The sequence below is a fragment of the Echeneis naucrates genome, chromosome 17, assembly GCF_900963305.1.
Source record: "Echeneis naucrates chromosome 17, fEcheNa1.1, whole genome shotgun sequence".
NCBI lineage: Eukaryota > Metazoa > Chordata > Actinopteri > Carangiformes > Echeneidae > Echeneis > Echeneis naucrates.
This window is the reverse complement of record NC_042527.1, coordinates 17,256,460-17,277,843: the sequence shown is the minus strand read 5'-3', so window position 1 is coordinate 17,277,843 and position 21,384 is coordinate 17,256,460. Positions and strand designations below refer to the sequence as shown.

At 42.5% G+C, this 21,384-nt stretch overlaps 1 protein-coding gene across 1 annotated transcript in view; it reads left to right on the top strand.

Moving 5' to 3' along the window:
* The window catches only part of abca4b (ATP-binding cassette, sub-family A (ABC1), member 4b), a 31,360-nt gene extending 11,685 nt beyond the window's left edge, over positions 1 to 19,675 (top strand). Inside the window, exons 13-50 of the mRNA XM_029525737.1 lie at positions 1,178 to 1,383; positions 2,188 to 2,364; positions 2,774 to 2,996; positions 3,184 to 3,405; positions 3,571 to 3,775; positions 3,879 to 3,971; positions 4,161 to 4,364; positions 4,498 to 4,675; positions 4,833 to 4,964; positions 5,328 to 5,467; positions 5,551 to 5,688; positions 6,077 to 6,258; positions 6,449 to 6,554; positions 6,918 to 7,123; positions 7,982 to 8,036; positions 8,280 to 8,339; positions 8,874 to 9,034; positions 9,126 to 9,250; positions 9,388 to 9,486; positions 9,820 to 10,101; positions 10,212 to 10,244; positions 10,352 to 10,457; positions 10,560 to 10,634; positions 10,922 to 11,091; positions 11,549 to 11,726; positions 11,959 to 12,074; positions 12,220 to 12,367; positions 13,059 to 13,182; positions 13,496 to 13,625; positions 13,823 to 13,943; positions 14,577 to 14,639; positions 15,163 to 15,269; positions 16,242 to 16,383; positions 16,616 to 16,750; positions 17,036 to 17,139; positions 17,348 to 17,440; positions 17,871 to 18,120; positions 18,268 to 19,675. Of these exons, the coding sequence (XP_029381597.1) occupies positions 1,178 to 1,383; positions 2,188 to 2,364; positions 2,774 to 2,996; positions 3,184 to 3,405; positions 3,571 to 3,775; positions 3,879 to 3,971; positions 4,161 to 4,364; positions 4,498 to 4,675; positions 4,833 to 4,964; positions 5,328 to 5,467; positions 5,551 to 5,688; positions 6,077 to 6,258; positions 6,449 to 6,554; positions 6,918 to 7,123; positions 7,982 to 8,036; positions 8,280 to 8,339; positions 8,874 to 9,034; positions 9,126 to 9,250; positions 9,388 to 9,486; positions 9,820 to 10,101; positions 10,212 to 10,244; positions 10,352 to 10,457; positions 10,560 to 10,634; positions 10,922 to 11,091; positions 11,549 to 11,726; positions 11,959 to 12,074; positions 12,220 to 12,367; positions 13,059 to 13,182; positions 13,496 to 13,625; positions 13,823 to 13,943; positions 14,577 to 14,639; positions 15,163 to 15,269; positions 16,242 to 16,383; positions 16,616 to 16,750; positions 17,036 to 17,139; positions 17,348 to 17,440; positions 17,871 to 18,120; positions 18,268 to 18,384 (5,406 nt within the window). The 3' untranslated portion in view covers positions 18,385 to 19,675. The remainder of the gene's footprint in view (positions 1 to 1,177; positions 1,384 to 2,187; positions 2,365 to 2,773; positions 2,997 to 3,183; positions 3,406 to 3,570; positions 3,776 to 3,878; positions 3,972 to 4,160; positions 4,365 to 4,497; positions 4,676 to 4,832; positions 4,965 to 5,327; positions 5,468 to 5,550; positions 5,689 to 6,076; positions 6,259 to 6,448; positions 6,555 to 6,917; positions 7,124 to 7,981; positions 8,037 to 8,279; positions 8,340 to 8,873; positions 9,035 to 9,125; positions 9,251 to 9,387; positions 9,487 to 9,819; positions 10,102 to 10,211; positions 10,245 to 10,351; positions 10,458 to 10,559; positions 10,635 to 10,921; positions 11,092 to 11,548; positions 11,727 to 11,958; positions 12,075 to 12,219; positions 12,368 to 13,058; positions 13,183 to 13,495; positions 13,626 to 13,822; positions 13,944 to 14,576; positions 14,640 to 15,162; positions 15,270 to 16,241; positions 16,384 to 16,615; positions 16,751 to 17,035; positions 17,140 to 17,347; positions 17,441 to 17,870; positions 18,121 to 18,267) is intronic.
* Positions 19,676 to 21,384: the final 1,709 nt, after the last annotated feature.

Here is a 21,384-nt window from a genome sequence, read left to right as displayed (position 1 = left end):
GGCCCTATCAGTGCCGGCATCTCAATCTCTCTTTTGTTTCCACGTTCAGCACCGAGGCCTTCCGGAGTCCCGCAAACAAACCCAGTCGATTTAGCCAATTAGACATAGCTGTCCGTTAGCGTTGGGCCATCGGTAGTTAGCACCGAGTCCTCTCACTGTGTCAGGGCCGTCTTTCTCACACTGAAGTCCCACCGGAGCGTGTGTATGAGCGAGGATCTATTTTCTCGGCCTGTCTGAGGGGACGTTATTGTGCTGTGAATGTATAGTCCCCTAAAGATGAATGGGAAGTGCTTCTTTGAGCACTCTCAGAGCATTATACAGTAATGTGAATGGGGACATTAGACACGGTGTACATAGGCGGCGGGGGGGTTTGTTGGAGAGCTGTGTGTTTGTATGTATGTGTGGGATGGGAGTTTCGCATGGCAATTACACATGTTTCACAGAGGGGGAGAGGCAGAGAGCAAGAGAGTGAACATTAATGCATGTATGTGTGAATATGTTTCCTGTCATGCAAGTGTGTGTGTGTGTGTGTGTATGTGAGCAGAATGAAAACATAGTAGCTGAGATTTTCCCATCACTTCAGTGAAAGAGATAAAGAGCACTAATTCACAAACTCAGCCCACACTCTCCTGTCTCTCCTCTTTCATTTTCAATCATTTCATTGTATTTCACATTCACTGCTGTTGCCATGACAATAATATTATTTTATTCATCTTTCATTAAAAACCGGTTGTTCTTTTTTAATTACGACGGTATATTTGGGTCGTATCTATAACCAGAACTTTGGTCCTGATTACTTTGCCCGTACAGTCTGTGGGGTAGTAACACAGTAAACAAATGTAAATTCCTTTACTGTGAAATGTAAATGTACTTTGATAAATTCTAATTTCAAAAACAGAAGCCGCTGGAACTACTTTCCCTTTGCTACTGAATTCCAGAGTTCTTGTTTCTGTCTTTGTCGAGCTGCAATATACAGTTCAACTTTTACAGCAGGATCCTGTTTGTTTTTCACTCAACCAACACATCCAAAAACTATCCCTCCAGATATCCACAATTAAGCATACAGAAAAACACACATATTAACCACATATTTGCAATCCCCTTTTCCATTAAAAATCCTTTTGAGAGGGAAACCATTTAACCCACAGCCCTCATTTCTCCCCTTTTCTGGTTATAGTGCATCAGTCTGGATAAGTTTGTGGCACACACAGATGAGTCCCAAATGATCCATCAGGCCTTGTTCCTGCTGGAGGAGAATAAATTTTGGGCAGGCGTTGTCTTCATGGACATGTACCCCTGGACCACAAGTGTTCCCCCACATGTAAAATATAAGATCCGCATGGACATTGACGCAGTGGAGCGCACCAACAAGATCAAGGACCGGTCAGTAAGAGCAGAAGTTTTTCTGTTTTCGCTACCAAACCGTTTTAGACAGCGACTGTGATTATTTGTCTTTTCTCCTGTCATTTGAGTTTGGAGCACAGTTGCTTATTTAACAGTAGAAAATGTACACACCATTTCATATATCCTGCCTAGCCGGATCCAAGTACCCAAAGGGATCCTGATCCACAGTCCTGTAGAGAAAAAAAAAAGTGTGTTATAAAAGAAAGAAAAGTTAGTCACAGGTACTTTGTAATGCATTTCATTGCACCTGAGCGGTACAAATCAGCAACTTCTAACCAACAAGCAACCCTCACAATCTGCTGCTCAAACATTTTCTGTCATGTTAATGAGGCGGTCTGCCTGGCCTCGGCGCAAAACAAAGACCTCTCCGGCTAACCAAATTGCAGTTCCCAGAAATTCTCAGTAGCTCTACAATAACTCGATACCTGCCCTTTCATCCTCCCATGTGAGGCTCTTACAGGCATTTTCCTTCGACTTTGATCTCCCATTCATAAACACACAGTTTGTCAATAGCCCTTGGGGCGAACAAGCACTTTTAGCTGTTAGTAGCACAGCAGCAGGGTGTAATAAACCCAGTGGGAGCCATGCCTCTGCGCAACTGAATAATCAGATTGTGAGCGGGCTTTGCCTCAGACTTATCCGCTTAAGTAAAAGCAGTGTACATGTGCAGCTTTACAGACTCTGGATTTAGGATGTTTTATTATGACAATGTTGCTTCAGTTATTCAGTTATATAAATGACAGTAAAAATTGGCGACCTCATCTCATTTGTGTCCTCCCTCAGGTACTGGGACCCGGGCCCCAGGGCAGACCCCATTGAGGACCAGCGGTACATCTGGGGGGGCTTTGCCTATCTGCAGGACATGATTGAACATGGCATTGTTAAGCTTCACACAGGCAAAGACTGGCCTCTCGGAGTCTACGTCCAGCAGATGCCCTATCCATGTTATGTAGATGACCAGTGAGTAAACCTGAGCTGTATCAAACAGACAAGTCTAAAAACTGTCTCTGGATGTGTGAGTGGTCAGTAAGAGGACATCTAATACTATCTATCTTATCCTACTAACACAATACAAATGTCATTTAACCAATGAAGTACATAAACCAGACTGTGCTTTTTTTTTTTTTTTTTGCATGATGTTTTTAATATAAAAAAAAAATCTGAAACTTTCCTCCATTTGTTTGATCTGAGTCAATACTGGAATATTGTTTATCTGCATGAATATGACTGGCTGTTTGTGTGAGTGATAAAATTCACTCTCAAATCAGGTATCAGGTACAGATCGGTCCCTGTGGTCAGGTCTGTGGTGAGGGGACAGTCAGACTTTTGAGTCTTCATCCTATTTTTTGCTCCTCCTGTCCACCTCCAGATTTATGATCACGCTGAACCGCTGTTTCCCGATGTTCATGGTGCTGGCGTGGATCTACTCCGTGTCCATGACCGTCAAGAGCATCGTACTGGAGAAAGAGCTGCGCCTCAAGGAGACCCTCAAAACCATGGGGGTCAGCAACAGTGCCATTTGGTACACATGGTTCATTGACAGCTTCGTCGTGATGACTGCGAGCACTGTGCTGCTCACCGCCATCATCATGGTGAGAGAACACAGGGTGAAAGAAGGAGGCCATGCTGAGTGTAAAATTGGGGTCATGTTTTGTTTGAAGGTTTGGAGGGTTCATGTTTTATGGTGTCTGACGGTGCCCTCTAGTGGATTGTTTAAAAAAAATATATTTCTGCAGCATCAGATGGTTCCACTGGCTCTGTGTTTGTGTTCCCCTTCAGGGTGGAAAGGTGCTGAATTACAGTGACCCCATCCTCGTCTTCTTCTTCCTGCTGACTTTCACAATTGCCACAGTCATGCAGTGTTTCCTGATGAGTGTGTTCTTCAACAAGGCCAACCTGGCAGCTGCCTGCAGCGGCATCATCTACTTCACCCTCTACCTGCCTCACATCCTCTGCTTCGCCTGGCAGGACCGCATCACAAAAAACATGAAGATGGTTGCTGTATGTCCTTTTTCGTTCAAACCCACAGATATACAGTTTAAACACACGCATTGCATATTTAGCTGTTAAAGCAGCACGAGGAACAAACAGGAGAAAGGATTTATTCACTAGCTGATAGATATTCTGCACATTAACGTCCTCTCTCCAACCGTCCCGCTGCTTTAGAGCTTGCTGTCTCCAGTGGCCTTTGGCTTTGGGACAGAATACCTGTCAAGGTACGAGGAGCAAGGTTTGGGTCTGCAGTGGGACAACATCCAGACCAGCCCGTTAGAGAAGGACACGTACTCCTTCCTCACCTCCATCCTCATGATGATGCTTGATGCTGTCCTCTACGCTGTCCTGGCCTGGTATCTGGATAATGTTTTCCCAGGTTGGGCTGCTGATACATGGCGTGACTTACCCCACTGTCTAATGCAGTAGTTGGCAGATTCTTAAGAGTTTCTTCTTCTTTTTGTCACATCTCTGCACTGCAGGGCAGTATGGCATCGGTCAGCCGTTCTACTTCCCATTCCAGCCTTCATACTGGCAAAGACCTGCTGCCGCTCATATGGAAATGTCTGATCCAGGTTAGTAGCATTGTCCCCTTACACCTTTAGAACTGATAGATCCTTTTTTTTTTTTTTTTTTTTTTTAATAATTTCATCAATAAGATATATAATTTGGTCCTTTTTTCTGTCAAGATAATGCAAGTCCCACAGTCATTGTAATTGTTTTGTCAGAGGTCACACATAAACTTTCCTTTCTGTCTCCTCCAGATCCTGAGAAACCAGAAGCGGAGAAGCTGGAGAAGGATGCTGATAGCAGGGGCACACCAGAGACAAACACCTGCAACGGCTCAGCCAGCAGGAAAACCTGCAAGCACCAAAGTAAGAGGGAATGGCTAGAAAGAGAGAAGGAGCTGCTGAGACGGCAGCAGGAAAGTCCAAATCAGGAGGAGTGTCTGGACTCCGGGAAAGAAGGTGAGAGCAAAAATTCTGCATCATAGGAAATTACCTGAAAGAAGGAGCATTCACACAATTGGTGGCATCCATGTTAAGTACATAATTGGGAGTAAGCGTTAATTTTTTTTTTAAAATCTGTTTTCCAATGCAGGTCAGTCGTTCTTTGAAGCTGACCCGGAGGGCCTGATGATGGGAGTGCAGATCCAAGACCTGGTGAAAGTCTTCGATGGAAGCTCTCGTCCAGCGGTCAACTGCCTCAACATCAATTTCTACGAAGGCCAGATCACGTCCTTCCTCGGACACAACGGGGCGGGAAAAACCACAACTATGTAAGATGAAATCAAATAGAAGGAATTATGGATTTCATATTTCTATTCTTTTGTACCTCAAGCTGTTGGAGAGAAAGCTAAGAGCCTGACATTCAGACTGAATGTGGGTGGTGAACCACAGCCTGCCTGTGCCATAGATCTGATTCTTTTTTTCCAGGTCTATCCTGACTGGCCTTTTCCCTCCCACATCTGGCACAGCCTACATTAATGGAAGAGACATTAGGACTGACATGGACGTCATCCGTTCCTCTATGGGGATGTGTCCTCAACACAACATCCTCTTCAATCAGTAAGTTACATTGCAGATGTTGAAATAGGTTCAGTGTGACGGAGTCCAAAAAGAATGACTTATTTCCGAACTTTTGAAACAAGGCGCATGGTGACAAAATGTTGTGACGAATATATTTAGTCGTTTAAAGTTAGTCATGAAACTGCAATGAAACAAGGAGCAGACTGTAAAATCAGTGCACAGTCTGAAACCAAAACAAGAACTCTGGGCAACTTAGACAGCAGATAAGAGCTGAAAATTACTGTTACTGGCTCCTCATTCCAAAGCCGTTTTAAAAGCATTTGCACAGTGAAGTAATTGTCAACAACTCCACACTCTTCCTCTGTATGTGTCTTCACTGCTGCTGCCCTGTTTTCGTTCCAGCCTCACGGTGGAAGAACACATCCTGTTCTACTCACTGCTCAAGGGTCGCACTCAGGTGGAGGCAGAGAAGGAGGTCGAGGACATGCTGGTGGACCTGGGGCTGCCTCACAAGAGAGATGATGAGGCTCAGAACCTCTCAGGTCAACCTCTTGTATCTCTGATTTGTGCAGGAGAGATAAATTTCTATAAATGTAGATACTTATAAATGTTCATCATTCTGCAGGTGGCATGCAGAGGAAACTGTCCGTTGCCATGGCATTTGTTGGAGGCTCAAAAGTCGTCATCCTGGATGAGCCCACCTCAGGAGTGGACCCATATTCCAGAAGATCTATTTGGGACCTCTTACTGAAGTATAGAACTGGTAAAACAAAGAAAAAGCCCTTCAGCTCTGTGTCTCCTTTGTGCAAATGTGTATTTTACACCTGCAATTACACGTCTTATCCCACGGTCCACGTTAATACTGTTTGTACTTAAGATACTGAAAAATGAAACCTCTGAAATCTTCTGCATCTTCTCCCGTCTCCCGAGGCGCTCGAATTAAGCAGTGAAATGATCAAACAGAAAAATTCAGCCGCAAAAGTTACAACAAAACTAAACAAAATGTCATCATAAAATCAATGCCGTGCCGAATCTGGTAACAAAGACTTGAAAGCTGCATTTAACTTTACTTTTTTTGATCAATAAAATGGACTGAAATTTTCCCTTTGGCTCAGCAAAAGAGCTTTTTGAAAAATTTCACCCTTGTGCAGGTCGCACAGTGATCCTGTCCACCCATCACATGGACGAGGCCGACCTGCTGAGCGACCGCATCGCCATCATCTCCAAAGGACAGCTGCACTGCAGTGGATCCCCTCTCTTCCTCAAGAACTGTTTTGGAGTAGGTTTCTATCTGACACTGGTGCGCCGCATGAGGGACCTGAAGAGGAGGGAGGTGAGGTTTACCTTTCACACAAAATCAACCAACCGCAGCGTTTTCTTTTCCCCTGTCTGTGCAACCTGCATTAGAAAATTTGTGGTTGTGGTATAAGATACACAAAGAAGAAAACTTGCTCCTCTTCCATCAAGGAGAGCTTTTTCCCGGCGGGATTTAAAGGTGTACTTGTCATTGCTGTTTCCGTCAGAATGATTGTGACTGTGCCTCCGACTGCTCCTGTTCCTGCTCCATATGCACCAGATACAAAGATCAGTCTCACAACCAGTCCCAGCATGCAGACAGAGTTCTGGATGGTAAGTTTTATTCTCTATCTTTTTCACTGTATCTGCATACTCATGAGTCACTCCTCCGCTGCTTGTCCTCCTGCAGCTTTTTACTACTGAGGACCAAATAGAATTATAGATGGCAGGTGAAGATTTTTTTTTGTAAAAAAAAAAAAAAAAATGAGTGGGTCACCTTTGAGTGCTGGTTAGAGTTCTCCTACAACACCTTGAAGGTGTCCAAGCATGAATTTCTTTTTTGTTCAACAGAGTAATATGCAGTCTCGCCTTCTTTTGTCGATGACTTGGTTTCACTTTCACTTTCTTTAAAGTCTAGTGTCTGCTCCTTTTGAAACACTTTCCTCCACTGAGATGTTCTTGGTCCCTCTACTTCAGGGGATATAGAGTGCATCACTGGCCTCATCCACCACCACGTCCCAGAGGCCAAACTGATCGAGACAATAGGACAGGAGCTGACCTATCTGCTCCCCAACAAAGGCTTCAAGCACCGGGCGTACGCCAGTCTGTTCAGGGAGCTGGAGGAGACTCTTGCTGATATCGGCCTCAGCAGCTTCGGCATCTCTGATACGTCACTAGAGGAGGTAAGGTTTGCACTGTGGACATTAATACATGAACTCACTTTATGTTGTTGGGTTTGTTTTTTTTTTTTTTTTAGAAGGTGGAGATTTTCAGCATAATAAGTGCTGTAATGGTGTAACTATTTTTCTGATTAAGATCACAACAAGCATATGATGAGCTTTTATAATTCAATGCATTACCTAACAAATATCTATGAGTGTAGGACAGTATGATACTATATCACTGTGGACATGTTATCCACAAACAACTGGCTATTTAACTGACTAAGTAGAGTGGGAGTCAGTTATAATGGAGTATTTTAACACTTTTGTATAATTTCCTGTTTTTTTTTTTTTTTTTTTTTTAAGTGTAACCTTTAAGTAGTTCTACCATTGCTGTTGCTATTTTTCTTATGCATTGACAATTTCTGGAAACGATGGCAGGTGGCCACTTCAGTCATAAATATCCCAAAGCATTGCTTACTCTTCTGTGACTTCTCAAATATTTTTTGTCCAAGTCTATTGAGATGGTAGAAATTAGTCTCATTATCTTGAAATGCTAAAACACTGCAGAAAAGACAGCTTGTTAACGATATAAAACTGTTTATATTGACTGGGAACTGACCAAACTGGTTTGTTCACTTGTTTAAAAGAGACTTTTGAACAGTGGACAGAGATGTATTGGTAAAATGAACGTTTCTGCAGTGTGACCTGAGGGTATTTGGTACATGTTGGCAGCCCTCTTTCCTGTCTATTTTCTGAATAGAATCAACATTAATAAAGGGAAGAAAAGTCCCGAATCTTATAACTTCTGAGCTTGAGGGAAGAATTCATACTTAATGTATGAAAAGTTTTTTCTTTTTCTTTTGTCTTCATTTTCAGATATTCATAAAGGTCACTGCAGATGGAGAAGCAGCGAATAATGCCACCACTGCGGGTAAATACCACCACTGATCTTTTATGTGGCCTTTTCCTGGAATTGAATTTCTGACCCATTTCCTGTCCGTCACCTGTTTTCATTATGCTGTTATTGTTGCGTATCCTTTAACTGTCATCTTCACTAAACTTCTCATGTGGTGCAGTGCATCATTTGTCACTTTTAACCCTCTAGTTTTGTGCGTATATGTGTGTGTTTGTTTGTGTGTTTTCGGTCTACCTTTGTGTTGCATTCCACCTCTAGCACAGTGGATGTTACAGCGGAGAAAAAACAACAGCAATAATGGAGTAGAGGAAGATGAAGGTCAGAGACTTGAGAGCCTGTCATCAGAATATGAACATGACAATATAACAGCTTCCTTTTTGTTGAACCTGCTGGATCTGGGTCAGTCAGATGGCATTTCCTAGTTTAACTGCAGTTTGTTTGTTTGTTTGTTTTTTTGTGGGGTTGATCACATCACACATTGGACAGCATCACATATATCCACCACAGTTATATTCTGGCTGATAAAATGATATCCTGTGACTAGCTAAAGCTCGAAATTAAGTCTCAGTCATCGGTCTGTGCACTTTGAGTGACCCAGGTCCGGGAGGGTGAAAACAAAAATGTAGGAAGCTTTTATGAAGGTTTGCTGCTTCCACACTCATGCTCATGCTCAGTGCCGCTTCACATTCACGCTCAAGTCTGTGTAAGGCTCACCCAGAGCAAAACTCAGAAACCTCAGACGAGTCTCAGCTCTCAGCCACTGATCCCAATCCTGCCTATCCAGCTCTCTGCCAGCGCTTTGTCCTCCACAGACATTTAAATGACATCACTAACCGTACGTTTTCGCCACAGAAGTTGGTGTGAATGGCGTCGCCCACGGTGCGTCAGATAGCAGTGCAGGAAAGGGCTCCAGGCAGGTGAAAGGTGCCACCCTGATCCTGAAGCAGTTTCATGCGCTGCTTGTAAAGAGGTTTCACCACGCAACGAGAAGCCAGAAAGACTTCCTGGCTCAGGTTTGACAAACAGTTCTTAGCCACAGTGGCAGAAGACGAGCAGACATAATTCCCAAATTCATACAGGGATGCTCATTTTTGTTGATTCCAGATCGTGCTCCCTGCCAGTTTCGTCTTTGTCGCTCTGGTCTTCACCACGATCGTCCCACCGTTTGGAGAGTACCCCAGTCTGACTCTGACACCCTGGATGTATGGACAACAGTTCACCTTCTTCAGGTCAGACCTTGTGACCAAAAAATTCAGGAAAACAACATTTTTTTGCAGACCACAGGTTTCACCTCTATGTGGCAGCCTGTTTCTGGAAATAGATAAATGCACGTGGCAATGTTTTCTCTCTTCTCTCTTCTTTTTAGTAATGAGCAACCGGTTGACCCTAAAATGAAAGTCTTCACAGAGCGTCTGTTAAACCCGCCAGGCCTCGGGACACGTTGTATGGAGGGAGAGCCGCTGGGGTGAGAACCAGGCCTGCAGAAAGGATATGACAGGACAGCACAGGGAAGGGAAGGATGTGATCATTACACCAGGGCATATTAATCCCATTATTCAGAATAAGTGGTACAGGCATCTTGGACCATTAAAATATAATGAGAAGAAGACTTTGGGAAATGTGAAATTTAATGCAAACCAGTATTTTAGCTGTAGCTGCAAAAATACAAAATTACCCACAAATACACACTTTAAGTTCAGCAGGAGTGAGCAGAGAACCAGCAGCCGGTTCATAAACATCACAGCTCAGCAGGTATATGTGTCGCCTTTTGTGTCTTTCGCGGCTCGTGTCCCTTCAGAATGTCGTGCAGTAACAGCACATCAGAGTGGGAGTTTCCCGACGTGTCGCCCGTGGTCAGCAACATCCTACAGAGTCCTGAGTGGACCCAGAGAAACCCGTCGCCCTCCTGCCAGTGCAGCACCAGCAAGAAGCTCACCATGATGCCCGTCTGCCCCGTCGGTGCAGGCGGCCTCCCTCCCCGCCAGCGAATCGAGGCCACAGGAGACACAATGCTGGATCTGACGAAGAGGAACATCTCCGACTATCTGGTTAAAACTTACCCGAGTCTCATCAGGACCAGGCATGTTGATACGTGACCTTTTATTTCCCTGATGATGATGATAAAAAAAAAAGAAAAGTTTTATTGCCCTCTAAGTCATTTTATATAACTGATTTGACTTCATTCCACAGTTTGAAGAGCAAATACTGGGTGAATGAACAAAGGTAATTTCAGTCTGCAGTCCCCCTCTTGTGTATATTCTTCATCACGGCACTTTGAAGAGGAGCTGCTTTGGATTGCTGAGAGTAAATTCCTCTGTCTCTCCGATCAGATACGGAGGTCTGTCAGTCGGGGGGCAACTTCCCATCCTGAATGTGAACCCCAGAGACATCCAGAGTGTTTTCCAGCAGCTGGGGCAAATGCTCAACATCACAGGGGTAATCATTTCTCCGCTGTTCAACTCCAGACACCAGACAGGTGTCGGTTACCTCAGCTCGCAGTGACTACTGTTTCTTTCTTTCTTTTGATTTTTAAAATAGGGTAACAGCTCTGGATTTGCGCTGAGGGAGATTGGTCCTTTTTTACGTTACATGGAAAGTGAATTCAATGTAAAGGTGGGTGCTTGTTGCTCAGCGAAAGCATACTTGCCACAGGTCTCATGCCTTCCTCTGGCTCTTTGCTTTCATATTCTAAACTTCTCATTTATAAGGTCTGTCATATAAAAAGCACACTAACTGATGGCTGTAACTGCTGGCTTTAATGGCTTTGCTTCCCACTTAAAGTAATGAAGGTTTTTATAAAGTAGGTCTGCTGACAGGTCCGTGCAGTGTAGATCAGGAGTTTAACTCCTGAATCAGAAAGCTGTCAGATGGATTCAGTTAACGCTGCGCTCTGCTGTCAGGTTTGGTATAATAATAAAGGCTGGCATGCCATGGTGGCCTTCATGAATGTGGCTAATAACGCCATGCTGCGGGCCTTCCTGCCTTCGACCGCCAAGCCCGTCGAGTTTGGCATCACCGCCATCAACCATCCTCTGAACCTCACCAAGGAGCAGCTTTCTGAAGTCACCGTGTGAGTGCTCCTTTTAGATTTATTTGCTGTATAGTGTATCTTTATGTACTTACACCACAATTTACTGTCCATAACATTAGAGAAAGGCTCTCACAGGAGAAAGAAAAGCTTTTAAAAAAGGCCAATAAAGAACCTTTCTGGTCTTATTGATCACACAGTCACTCATTCACGCTCACAATGTTACATAAAGGAAAAATAATGATGACACAGAAAGACAACTAGAACACAACGGAAAAAAGGATGAAGTGATGAAAATAGTTATTATATCTAGTTTCAGTCATTCAGCGCTGTGCAGCATATCATTAATGACTTCTTTCATGGCCAGACTATTGGATCCTTTCAACACATCTCTATTTTTTATTTCGCCTCTTAATTATTTTTGATGCAGATGTGCGTTTCGTCCATCATCCTTTTCAAAAAAGGCGAAGGACTGACACTATCGTCCTCTGTCCTTCAGGTTAACCACCTCAGTGGACGCCGTCGTTGCAATCGCTGTCATTTTCGCCATGTCGTTCATCCCCGCCAGCTTCGTCCTCTACCTGATCCACGAGCGTGTCAACAAAGCCAAGCACCTGCAGTTTGTCAGTGGGGTCAGCCCTTTAATTTACTGGGTGACCAACTTCTTCTGGGACATGGTGAGCCAAAAATATGAAACCAAGACATTTTGGAAATTATATGAGAGTTCCATCCAGTAAAAGACATTTCAAGTCTTTCTAGACTTTCAAACGTTTGTTCTTAAGCATATACTGCCCTCTGAAATGGAGATTTATGTTGTGAACTTGAGTTGAATGGTCTCACATTGTTCCTTTTGTATTATTGTTGATTTCTGCAGTAATTATCTGAAATGACTGGTGTTTTCTGTCCTAGATTAACTACTCTCTCAGCACCGCTATGGTGGTTGGCATTTTCATGGCTTTTGACAAAAAGTGCTATACATCACCGTCCAACCTGCCGGCACTAATTGCACTTCTTCTACTTTATGGGTGAGGCCGTGTTGAGTTTTTCTTTTTATTATTATTATGGACGTGCGTGAAAAGGAAGCACAGATGGAGCAGAGGTTGACAAGAGGAACTGGATAACAAGCCATTTCATCATTTCAGCGACAAAATATACCTTGTTGTCTCACAGATGGTCAGTGACGCCCATGATGTATCCCATGTCCTACGTCTTCAACGTCCCTAGTACGGCATACGTCTCTCTGTCCTGCATCAACCTCTTCATTGGCATCAACAGCAGCGCCATCACCTTCATCCTGGAGCTTTTCGAAAACAACCGGGTGAGAATATACAGACGATCAAATATTGGAAGAAAAGACAATTAATGAATGGATATACTGCCAATATGTGCTTCATGAAAATGGGCTGTTTGACAAAAAAACTGCACAAACACAAGACAAATCTTGTGGTGCAGATGGGGAAGCAGATGAGGCGTGCAGGGCAGGGGAGTTTATGTGACACACCAGTGAGGAATAGATGAATCTGGAGATGAAGCACAATGTTGACAGCTACAGAAAGTCACAGTGTAAACCGTTTGAACAAACACGGTATAGTTACTGTAGGAGAAGCTGGGGGCAGATGATTGTCTCTGCTGTGTCTGAACACCTGAACTGCCCCTGATGAGTCATCAGAAAACCACTGCACCGTGTTTTTGGTATTTAGGGGTCTAAACTTTGCAGAATAAAACTTTATGCAGCTTGATTATTTAATTCATCATCAGTGAGCTGCATTAACTCAAGTTTCAAGTAAATAGATTGAAAGTTTAAAACCTGTGTTGATTTAGTGCATTTGTTTTCATTAGGTCTTTGTGCATAGATACTGAGAAACCCTAGATTTGTTGCTTGAGATGATTCAAATGCTTTAGATGAGTTCTGATGATGCAGCAATTTAGAGAAAGACTTTTCTTCCTCAACGCTGACAGACCAAATTTAGTAGGATTTATGAGCTCAATGTGTGTCGCTGTGTTTCCAGTCTCTGCTGACATTTAATGAGTGGCTGAAGAAATGTCTGCTGGTGTTCCCTCATTTCTGCCTGGGAAGAGGACTGATAGACATGGCCATGAACCAGGCTGTTACTGATGTTTACGCCAGGTTTGGTAAGCGTTGTTTACTTGTCAAGTGCCTTGCTGCACCTCTGTTATGGTTTGGCGCGATATAAATAAATTGTATTGGATGTAATGTGTCGTTTTAGTTGATAGCCTTATAAATCATTTTCATCATGTGACCTCCACACGTGGACGAGTCATCAGAAAAAATGTTAGGTTTTGAATTTTTGAATCAAAGTCATACGTCTTTGTGTACAGTTCCTGACAGGTCTGTATTACATATATAACATCTGTGATAAAAACCAAATCATTCGGGGTTTTATTATCAGCTGCTGCACTAAAGGCAAACCTGGTCTGTTTCCAGGTGAAGAGTACACAGCAGAGCCTTTCCGCTGGGACTTTGTGGGGAAAAACGTCACTTTCATGGCAGTGGAAGGTTTTGTCTTCTTCATCCTCAATCTTCTCATCCAGTACCGGTTCTTCCTGGATCACTGGTAAGGGACTGTTTTCACCCAGACCAGTATCACAGGTTTACATCGACTTCAAGCTCCTATAGCAGCACTGCTCCTTTGACACTTAGCTAGAAAAAACTTAATCTCACAGGGTCAGACTTCCCACCGAATTGTTCAAAGCTCTCTTAGCATAGGTGTTTGTGGCAGATGTTTTTTTTTCCCCCCCTTGCAACTTTCAGGCTGTCAGACCATAAGAAGACTCCAATACGAGATGAAGACGATGACGTGGCAGCAGAGAGGCAGAGAATTTATGATGGAGGGAGTAAGACAGACATCCTACAGATGAGAGACCTCTCAAAGGTAAAAAAAATAATAATAATCACCCAATAAACACAAAGTAATCAATATTCTACAGTCAGTGGATTAGATACTGTATGTTAAATACATTTCTTTTTGGCTAATCTGAAACCTAATTTAATTTACTTAGTTTTAGTTTCACTCATTAGTCTTTCCTCCCAAGGGAGCAGAAAAAAAGACATCAGAGTACTGCATGTTTGTAAAACAAAAAAAAAAAAAAAAGAGGAAAAAAACTATAAATGCACTCATTAAAATTACTGCCTACTATTTAATTCATAATTATTATGTTTGTAATGCTTCAACTAGCTTCAGATGTTATACTGATGAAAGTCTGGAGTGATAAATGTTCCAAGACTATAAAGTACATGACACAAGAATACACACAAAGCACAAAGCACACAGTGTAACTGTAGATACCAGATGATACGAGATGTCAAAAATATTGTTCAAATTTCATTCATCCAACTTATTGAGCTTAAACAACTCAGTGTGCAATGCAAAAAAAAAAAAAAAAACTAAAGATGATATCTAATGAAAAAAAGAAAATTGTGTGGTTTAGTACATGCAATAAAGTGTAAACTAACGTAAAACACAAATAAACAGAGTTCTCATTGTTTCTCTGGCTTCTCTGCACAGACGTATGTGGGCAGGAAGAGGGCAGCTGTGGACCGGATTTGTGTGGGAGTCCCTGCAGGAGAGGTAAAGTCACTGAGTTCATCACAGCTACTAATCCTTTTCTGTCTTCTTTTTTAAAAAATCTCAAGTTTTGTCTTTTTATGTTTGCTCAAGTCAACCCACACACTAAGCTTTGAGCCACGCACTTAGGGATGCAGATGCATTTAACATCAGCAGGAAGAAGAATGCAAAGTGCATTTATCTCTGGTCTTCTCCTCTGACTGGGTGTATTGGCAATATTTCTATTAACATTTTTTCATATTTTCTTTAATACATTCATGTTCTTGGGTGTTTCATGTGAAGCCAAATACAATATTAGAGGATAAGAGAACTCTCCGAGTGCTTGCTCTTTGAGGGATATGTTGGGTCTCTTTAACTCCACAAGACCTGCTCTATGTGAAAAGCGCCTTGATGTAACTGTTATTTGGCGCTGTAGGAATAAATTAGATTAGATTTGATACAGACATTCTTATTCATATTTTCCCTTTCACGGCTTTTTTTTTAGTATAGCTTGTCTTGATGCTCCGATTGTCTTTTGTCTTGTTAGTGCTTTGGTCTCTTAGGTGTAAATGGAGCTGGAAAGACAACGACCTTCAAAATGCTGACTGGGGACACCGACGTCAGCTCTGGGGAAGCCACTGTGGCCGGTTACAGGTACATAAAGATCTGTCGAAATGCTCCCTGGACGTTGCAGCACAAACCCTTTTAGAGGCTCGATCAGATGGCATCTATAAAAGAAAAAAAAAAATCTGGACAGCCTTAGTTTATTCTGCACAGTTGCAGATGGGCAGTCATTGGAAACAGTCCAATAAATTAGAAAGTTTAAAGACCCAGAGAGTCATTCAAACGTAGCTCATATCCTGTGACCAAAACACGTGTTTGACGGCTGAAGGTTGGGAAGCCCCAAACCAATTTCTGGTAGATTTGGTTCAAGTGTTTTCTATAAAAAATATTTCATGCCCAGTTGGCAAGCACCCACTCTACTCCCAGAGTTCTCGTCAGGGTTGGGACGCTTCCCAAGCAGGTTTTAACTTCATCAGTTCTCAGTCCTCATTAGGTCGTATTATTATCATTAGCTACATCAGCTCTTCTAAAGTAGCTCCTGACTTTACCGCCAAGTGGACTCCCTTTAAAATACAGCACATTATATAGATGTGACTTCTCATAGGCTGGAGCCTCAGTGTGGAACTGAATCAGGAGTTTTTCCTTTTGGGTTAGTCTGATGGATGAGGATCTAAGTATCCTCTTGTTGTTAGCCTGAAGGGACACTAATCTATGGGGATTTATGTTACCATGGGGACAAAAACAGAGGTCCCAAAGAGACTGCTTTTTCAGGATGAAGACCGTAGTGTATTTGCACTGGTTATTTAGAGTGAGATGCTAGACTGAATTATTTTATTTCAATGAGTGCTGCTTTTTGTGAAAACCTGGAAACTAACATTAATTAATGACAATAATGATTTGGCCTGTGAAATGAATGAATTAAAGGAAAAAGATTAATTTGTCCAGTTTAATTTGACAAAAATTGGCTCACAGTAAATACAACACCATCAGGCCCAGAATGATGTTATTGTTGCTACAATGATATGTGCTCAGTTAACTCACACTTTCTACTTTGTTTTCCAGCATTGTGTCGGAGATTCTGGACGTGCACCAGAATATGGGCTACTGCCCTCAGTTTGATGCCATCGATGAGCTCCTGACAGGCCGGGAGCATCTCTATCTCTACGCTCGTCTCAGAGGGGTTCCCGAGTCGGAGATCCCCAGAGTAAGTCCAAGTCCAGCTGCTTCATGCTGCCGCCCAAATGAAACGACTACTTGGCCAAGTGCTGCATAGAGGGCTTGTCTGTTTAATTCATTTTGTTTTGTGCATCTTCTCTTTATTGTTGCTCAGTGGTTGTTCATGTTTGTTTTGACTTTTTAATTGTGCTGTGCTAATAGACTGCATGGTGCTTTGTGGTATAAACACCCTCTGAACACTTTTCCTGTTTTCCTTCTAGGTGGCAGAGTGGGGCATCCAGAAGTTGGGTCTGACAGAGTACGCCGGCTCCTGTGCAGGGACCTACAGTGGAGGCAACAAACGGAAACTTTCCACGGCTATTGCGATGATTGGCTGCCCGGCGCTGGTGCTGCTGGTGAGTTAGTAAACGATGAGGAGCTCATGAGCCCATTATTTGGGTTTTACACAAGGATTTATCAATAAAATGGTATATGGATCCAGATGGGAAGCCATATGAGTTCATTGAAGCCTGGCCTTGAACGTTTTATACATTGGCAGGCAACAGCTTGGTTCAATTCAAATTGGCATGAATCTAAAATCTTTGCCATATGCTGATAGAGATAAGGATTTGGTCTCTGCTCATATGGCCTTATGTGCTCACAAAGCCAGGTTTGCTGTTTGTTTGTCGCTGTGTGTTTAGGACGAGCCCACGACGGGGATGGACCCACACTCTCGACGCTTCCTGTGGAACGCCATCATGAGTGTCATTCGGGATGGCAGGGCTGTGGTGCTAACATCACACAGGTTCAATATCTAATAATGACATTAATCCATTGCACACATCTGCTGCAGCAGCTGACTAAACACAGTTAACCTTTCTGCCAAGAATCACTGATGAAATCATGACTAGGCTGCTGCTTCATTTTAATGTACAGGTCTGTGAAATTATGATTTATTGCTCATAGACATGTAACAGTAGCACTAAAAGACGGTATTTCTGCTTTTCCTCCAGTATGGAGGAGTGTGAGGCTCTCTGCACTCGACTGGCCATCATGGTCAATGGGACCTTCAAGTGTTTGGGTACCATCCAACATCTCAAATACAAGTAAGTTATTTAAGTTAATTATCTATATATATATGAGGCTATCATTATTTTGCAGTAGTGAGTCACTGTAGCCTCCAGGCTGCCCTGCTGACGTGGCACCGCTCAGCGTTATATAAACTTGTCTTGTAAACACAAAGATGGCCAAAGCTCTTGACGTGCCAAATCACCACCACCTGCTCCCAACATGAAACAATGTTTGGTTGCAGAGAAAACTTAGAACTTACCTGCTATGCACATTCTGACTTTGAAAATGCTGATATTGAGAGACTACAAACTAATTTACTGTGCCATTGGTTAAAATTTTTGGTCATCAATGAAGCAACCACAGGACTAGAAAACAAGCTCTAGATCTTAACATAAACTTGTGTTTCTATGTATGAGAAGATGCACGATGTGTCCTATAAAATGTTTCCTTTTTTCTCTTACTCAGATTTGGGGACGGCTACGTAGTGACCATGAAAATTAAGGCAGCTAAAGTTGGCTCATCCCCAGAGCTGGAGCCTGTCGAGAGCTTTATGGAGAGCAGCTTCCCCGGCTGTGTTCAACAGGAGAAGCACTACAACACCCTGCAGTATGAGATCGCCTCATCCTCCCTAGCCAGGATATTTCAGTTAGTGGTGGCCAATAAAGAGAGACTCAGCATCGAAGACTACTCTGTTTCTCAGACAACACTGGACCAGGTATGTGTTAAACGGATGCACAAATATTCTGCTAATTCTCAAATTATAGCTATCAATTCTTGGCAGGTGCAGAATGGATTGGCTGCTTTGTGCCGTAGTTTGATACTTTGACTAGATGAGTTTACTCACTTAGTTCCTGTCATTCAGGTGTTTGTCAACTTTGCCAAGCAACAGACAGGAGAGGATGAAGACGTAACATTACAGAGACGAACAGCAGGAGGAAGGAAAGACATCAAGATTGCGCCAGTGAAGAGGAAAACATGATAAAGTCACCTGTGAATGTCCAAGGATGTAGTCGTCTGAGTAAAATAACTTTCCACCACCGTCACTGGTAGAAGTCTGATCAAAAACCACATTACTTAAAATGGTGTGAGTTCTTGTCTGAAAAAAAAAAAGAAAGCATTTCTTTTTATATTGAATCACTTGTATAATTGTGTACATATGTGTAATGAACAATTAGCAGTATTTTCAAAATGTCTATATTAACACACACACCTCAATTTTATTTACGTCTCTAAATGAATTGTCTCGTGTTGCTTATCGGACGAGTTGGACCCGGTGGGTGTTGGCCTCTGCTAGGGCTGTGCCTTGTCTCCGATTCTGGTTGTGATATTCATGGACAGGATTTCGAGGTGGGGTTGCAGGTCGGTTGCCGTAAGATCACATTGTTGCTCACTGGATCGGTTAGCAGCAGGGTGTGTGTGTTTGCAGTGTGAAGCGGCAGGGATGAGGATCAGCACCTCTAAATCTGAAGTGAATCATGGTTCTCAGTAGAAAACCGATGGATTGCCAACTCCGAGTGGGGAATTAGTCGCTGGCCCAAGTGAAGGTGTTCGAGTATCTGGGGGTCTTGTTCACGAATGAGGGAACTGTGGAGTGTGACTGACACCAAAAGGGAGCTGAGCTGATCGGTCACCTTTTGGCATGAGCGAAAGAACGAAATACCAGATACAAGCAGCTGAAATGGGTTTTCCCTAGAGATAGGGCGAGAAGCTCAGTCATCTGGGAGCGTCACAGAGAGCCGCTGCTCCTTTGGGTGGAAAGGACCCAGTTGAGGTGGTTCAGGCATCTGATAAGGATGCTGGCAGGGTCTCCCGCTTCCAACTGGGAGGCGACCTCGGGGCAGACCCAGGACCAGGTGGGGAGATTATATCTCCTCACTGGCCTGGGAGCGCCTCGGGAGCTGAGGTGGCCGGGTAAAGGGAAGTCTGAGGGTCTTTGCTAAAGCTGTTACCCCCGCGACCTGACTTCCGATAAGCAGTTGAATTATCTGAATGCAAAACATGTTTACTATCCATTTCCTTTCACACATCTGTTGTAAATCTGTGTATTTCTCTGTCTTTTATTCACTGCCATGTCATGTTCTTCCCCAATGTCAGTAAAAAATAGCACAAGTTCTTCCTCTAAAACATTTCCATTTAAGGAAGAGAATAGCTTTCAGATGAATATAGCTGTAAATAAAGACAGATTCTATTTTGTATCTGGCCAAATAAACCTCAATCATGCTTTTATTTTCTGATTCCTGTGATTTCCCTAGCTAATTTGTACCGCATCATCAAACCCAAATAAAACAGTTCAAAGTTTGATTGTGTGTTTGCGGAGTGCATTATTTGTTCTTAAATATTTCAGCCCTTCCTTACTTCTGCTATATAAAAAAAAAAAAACTAAAACGTATAAGGCACTGCTTGCTACTGTGGATTATTTAAAGTTGAAAGGTTTTTCACTCTGCTGCGCTGCAATATGTTGTCTGGCCGCCACAGAAAAGCGGAGAAAGCCACAGCAGGTCAGTGGAGTGGCTCAGAGGTAGCTTTGCATTAGGGCTAAGGTACCACTGTGGTGAGTGGCCTGTCACAACCTGGATTTATTTGACACACAGTCCAATTACTGTTCTTCGACTGCAAGTGGATGGTGTCATTGCCTCAGGCTGCCCACTAGCCTGAACTTCACTAGCTACCTCAAAGAAACAGAGGGATGATGCCACAGGCTGCTAAAGAATTCTATGAGGATCTAATGCTCCTCTGCTGCACATATGGTCGTCTGGATGAACGAGTGTGAATAGTGCCGCGGTGGGAGGGCAAAGAAGGCACACTGTAACAGGGTGTGAAATGTGACTGCATACGGCTGAACACTCAAGAAGCCTCGATTTGAGCCTGCTGGGACAAAAAGAAAAGTCTGATCCTTCATTGATTTAACACAGTTTCTTATCTCCTCTTTACGTGACTTCAACTTTTTACTCCACTACATTTCTGACAGATAGTTTCTTTGCCAATGAAGATTTTACATAAAAAAAATATTTGAATGATTTAATCTATTCATAAGTTGATGACTCTTCTTTTTAACAACAGTTAAACCATAAATCATTAATAATTGAAATTATTTTTCACTTAATTCAATTTCAAATTCAATTATTTTTCAGCCATTCAAACGTGACAATTTGCTGATTTTCTTCAGTAAATGTAATCTTTTTTGGTGGCTGCTTTGGGTTGAAGAAAAAGAAACAATTGCTCAATAAAATATGAAACACATTGCAAATTGCGAGTAATCCAATGAAAATATAGATTTCTTTTCAATTTGTTGAAAATGGAAATGCTTTCTAAGTTACTATGGTGTTGCTCAATTAGTAAGTTTTAGCAGAATAAGGTTATTTGCCTTATTTCAGGGAGAAACACACTTTATTTTTTACTTTTTACCACTAAGCATGTCCCAAACAAACTATGCCAATTAAAAAGCAATAAAGCCGTCAAACACAAGGCATTCGTACAGTAATTCTCATAATGCAGCTGCAGTTACTGAAATATGACTATAATTTTAAATGTGACTACTGCTACTGATACATTAGCAGGAAAGCAGCATTTCACTGAGCTGAGTTTACGTACTTAAATTCTCTTATGAGGGGTATTACGGGAGGGAAGCATATACAAGTATAAAATTGAATATACTCAAAACAGCTAAAGCCAAATCGAAATGCCTGACTTAGTCACCACTGAGAGTCAGTTATTAAATGATGGAAACACCCTCCCTGTTTGGCAAGAGATAGGAAGTGATGGGTTTGGGATCAGGTCAACGTGGTACCACACATCAGTACACAGCTGTTCCTCTAATGAAAGTCTTTTCTATGGAAAGAAGTCAATCTGCTGGGACTAGTAAAAAAAAAAAAAATCTGTGCTGATTTCAGACTCCACAGCTCCTCTTGTTTTAATTATTAACTTTACTTAATAACTGTTTTACTTTGACACATCTCTGTCACAACTGTCAGTTAAATGC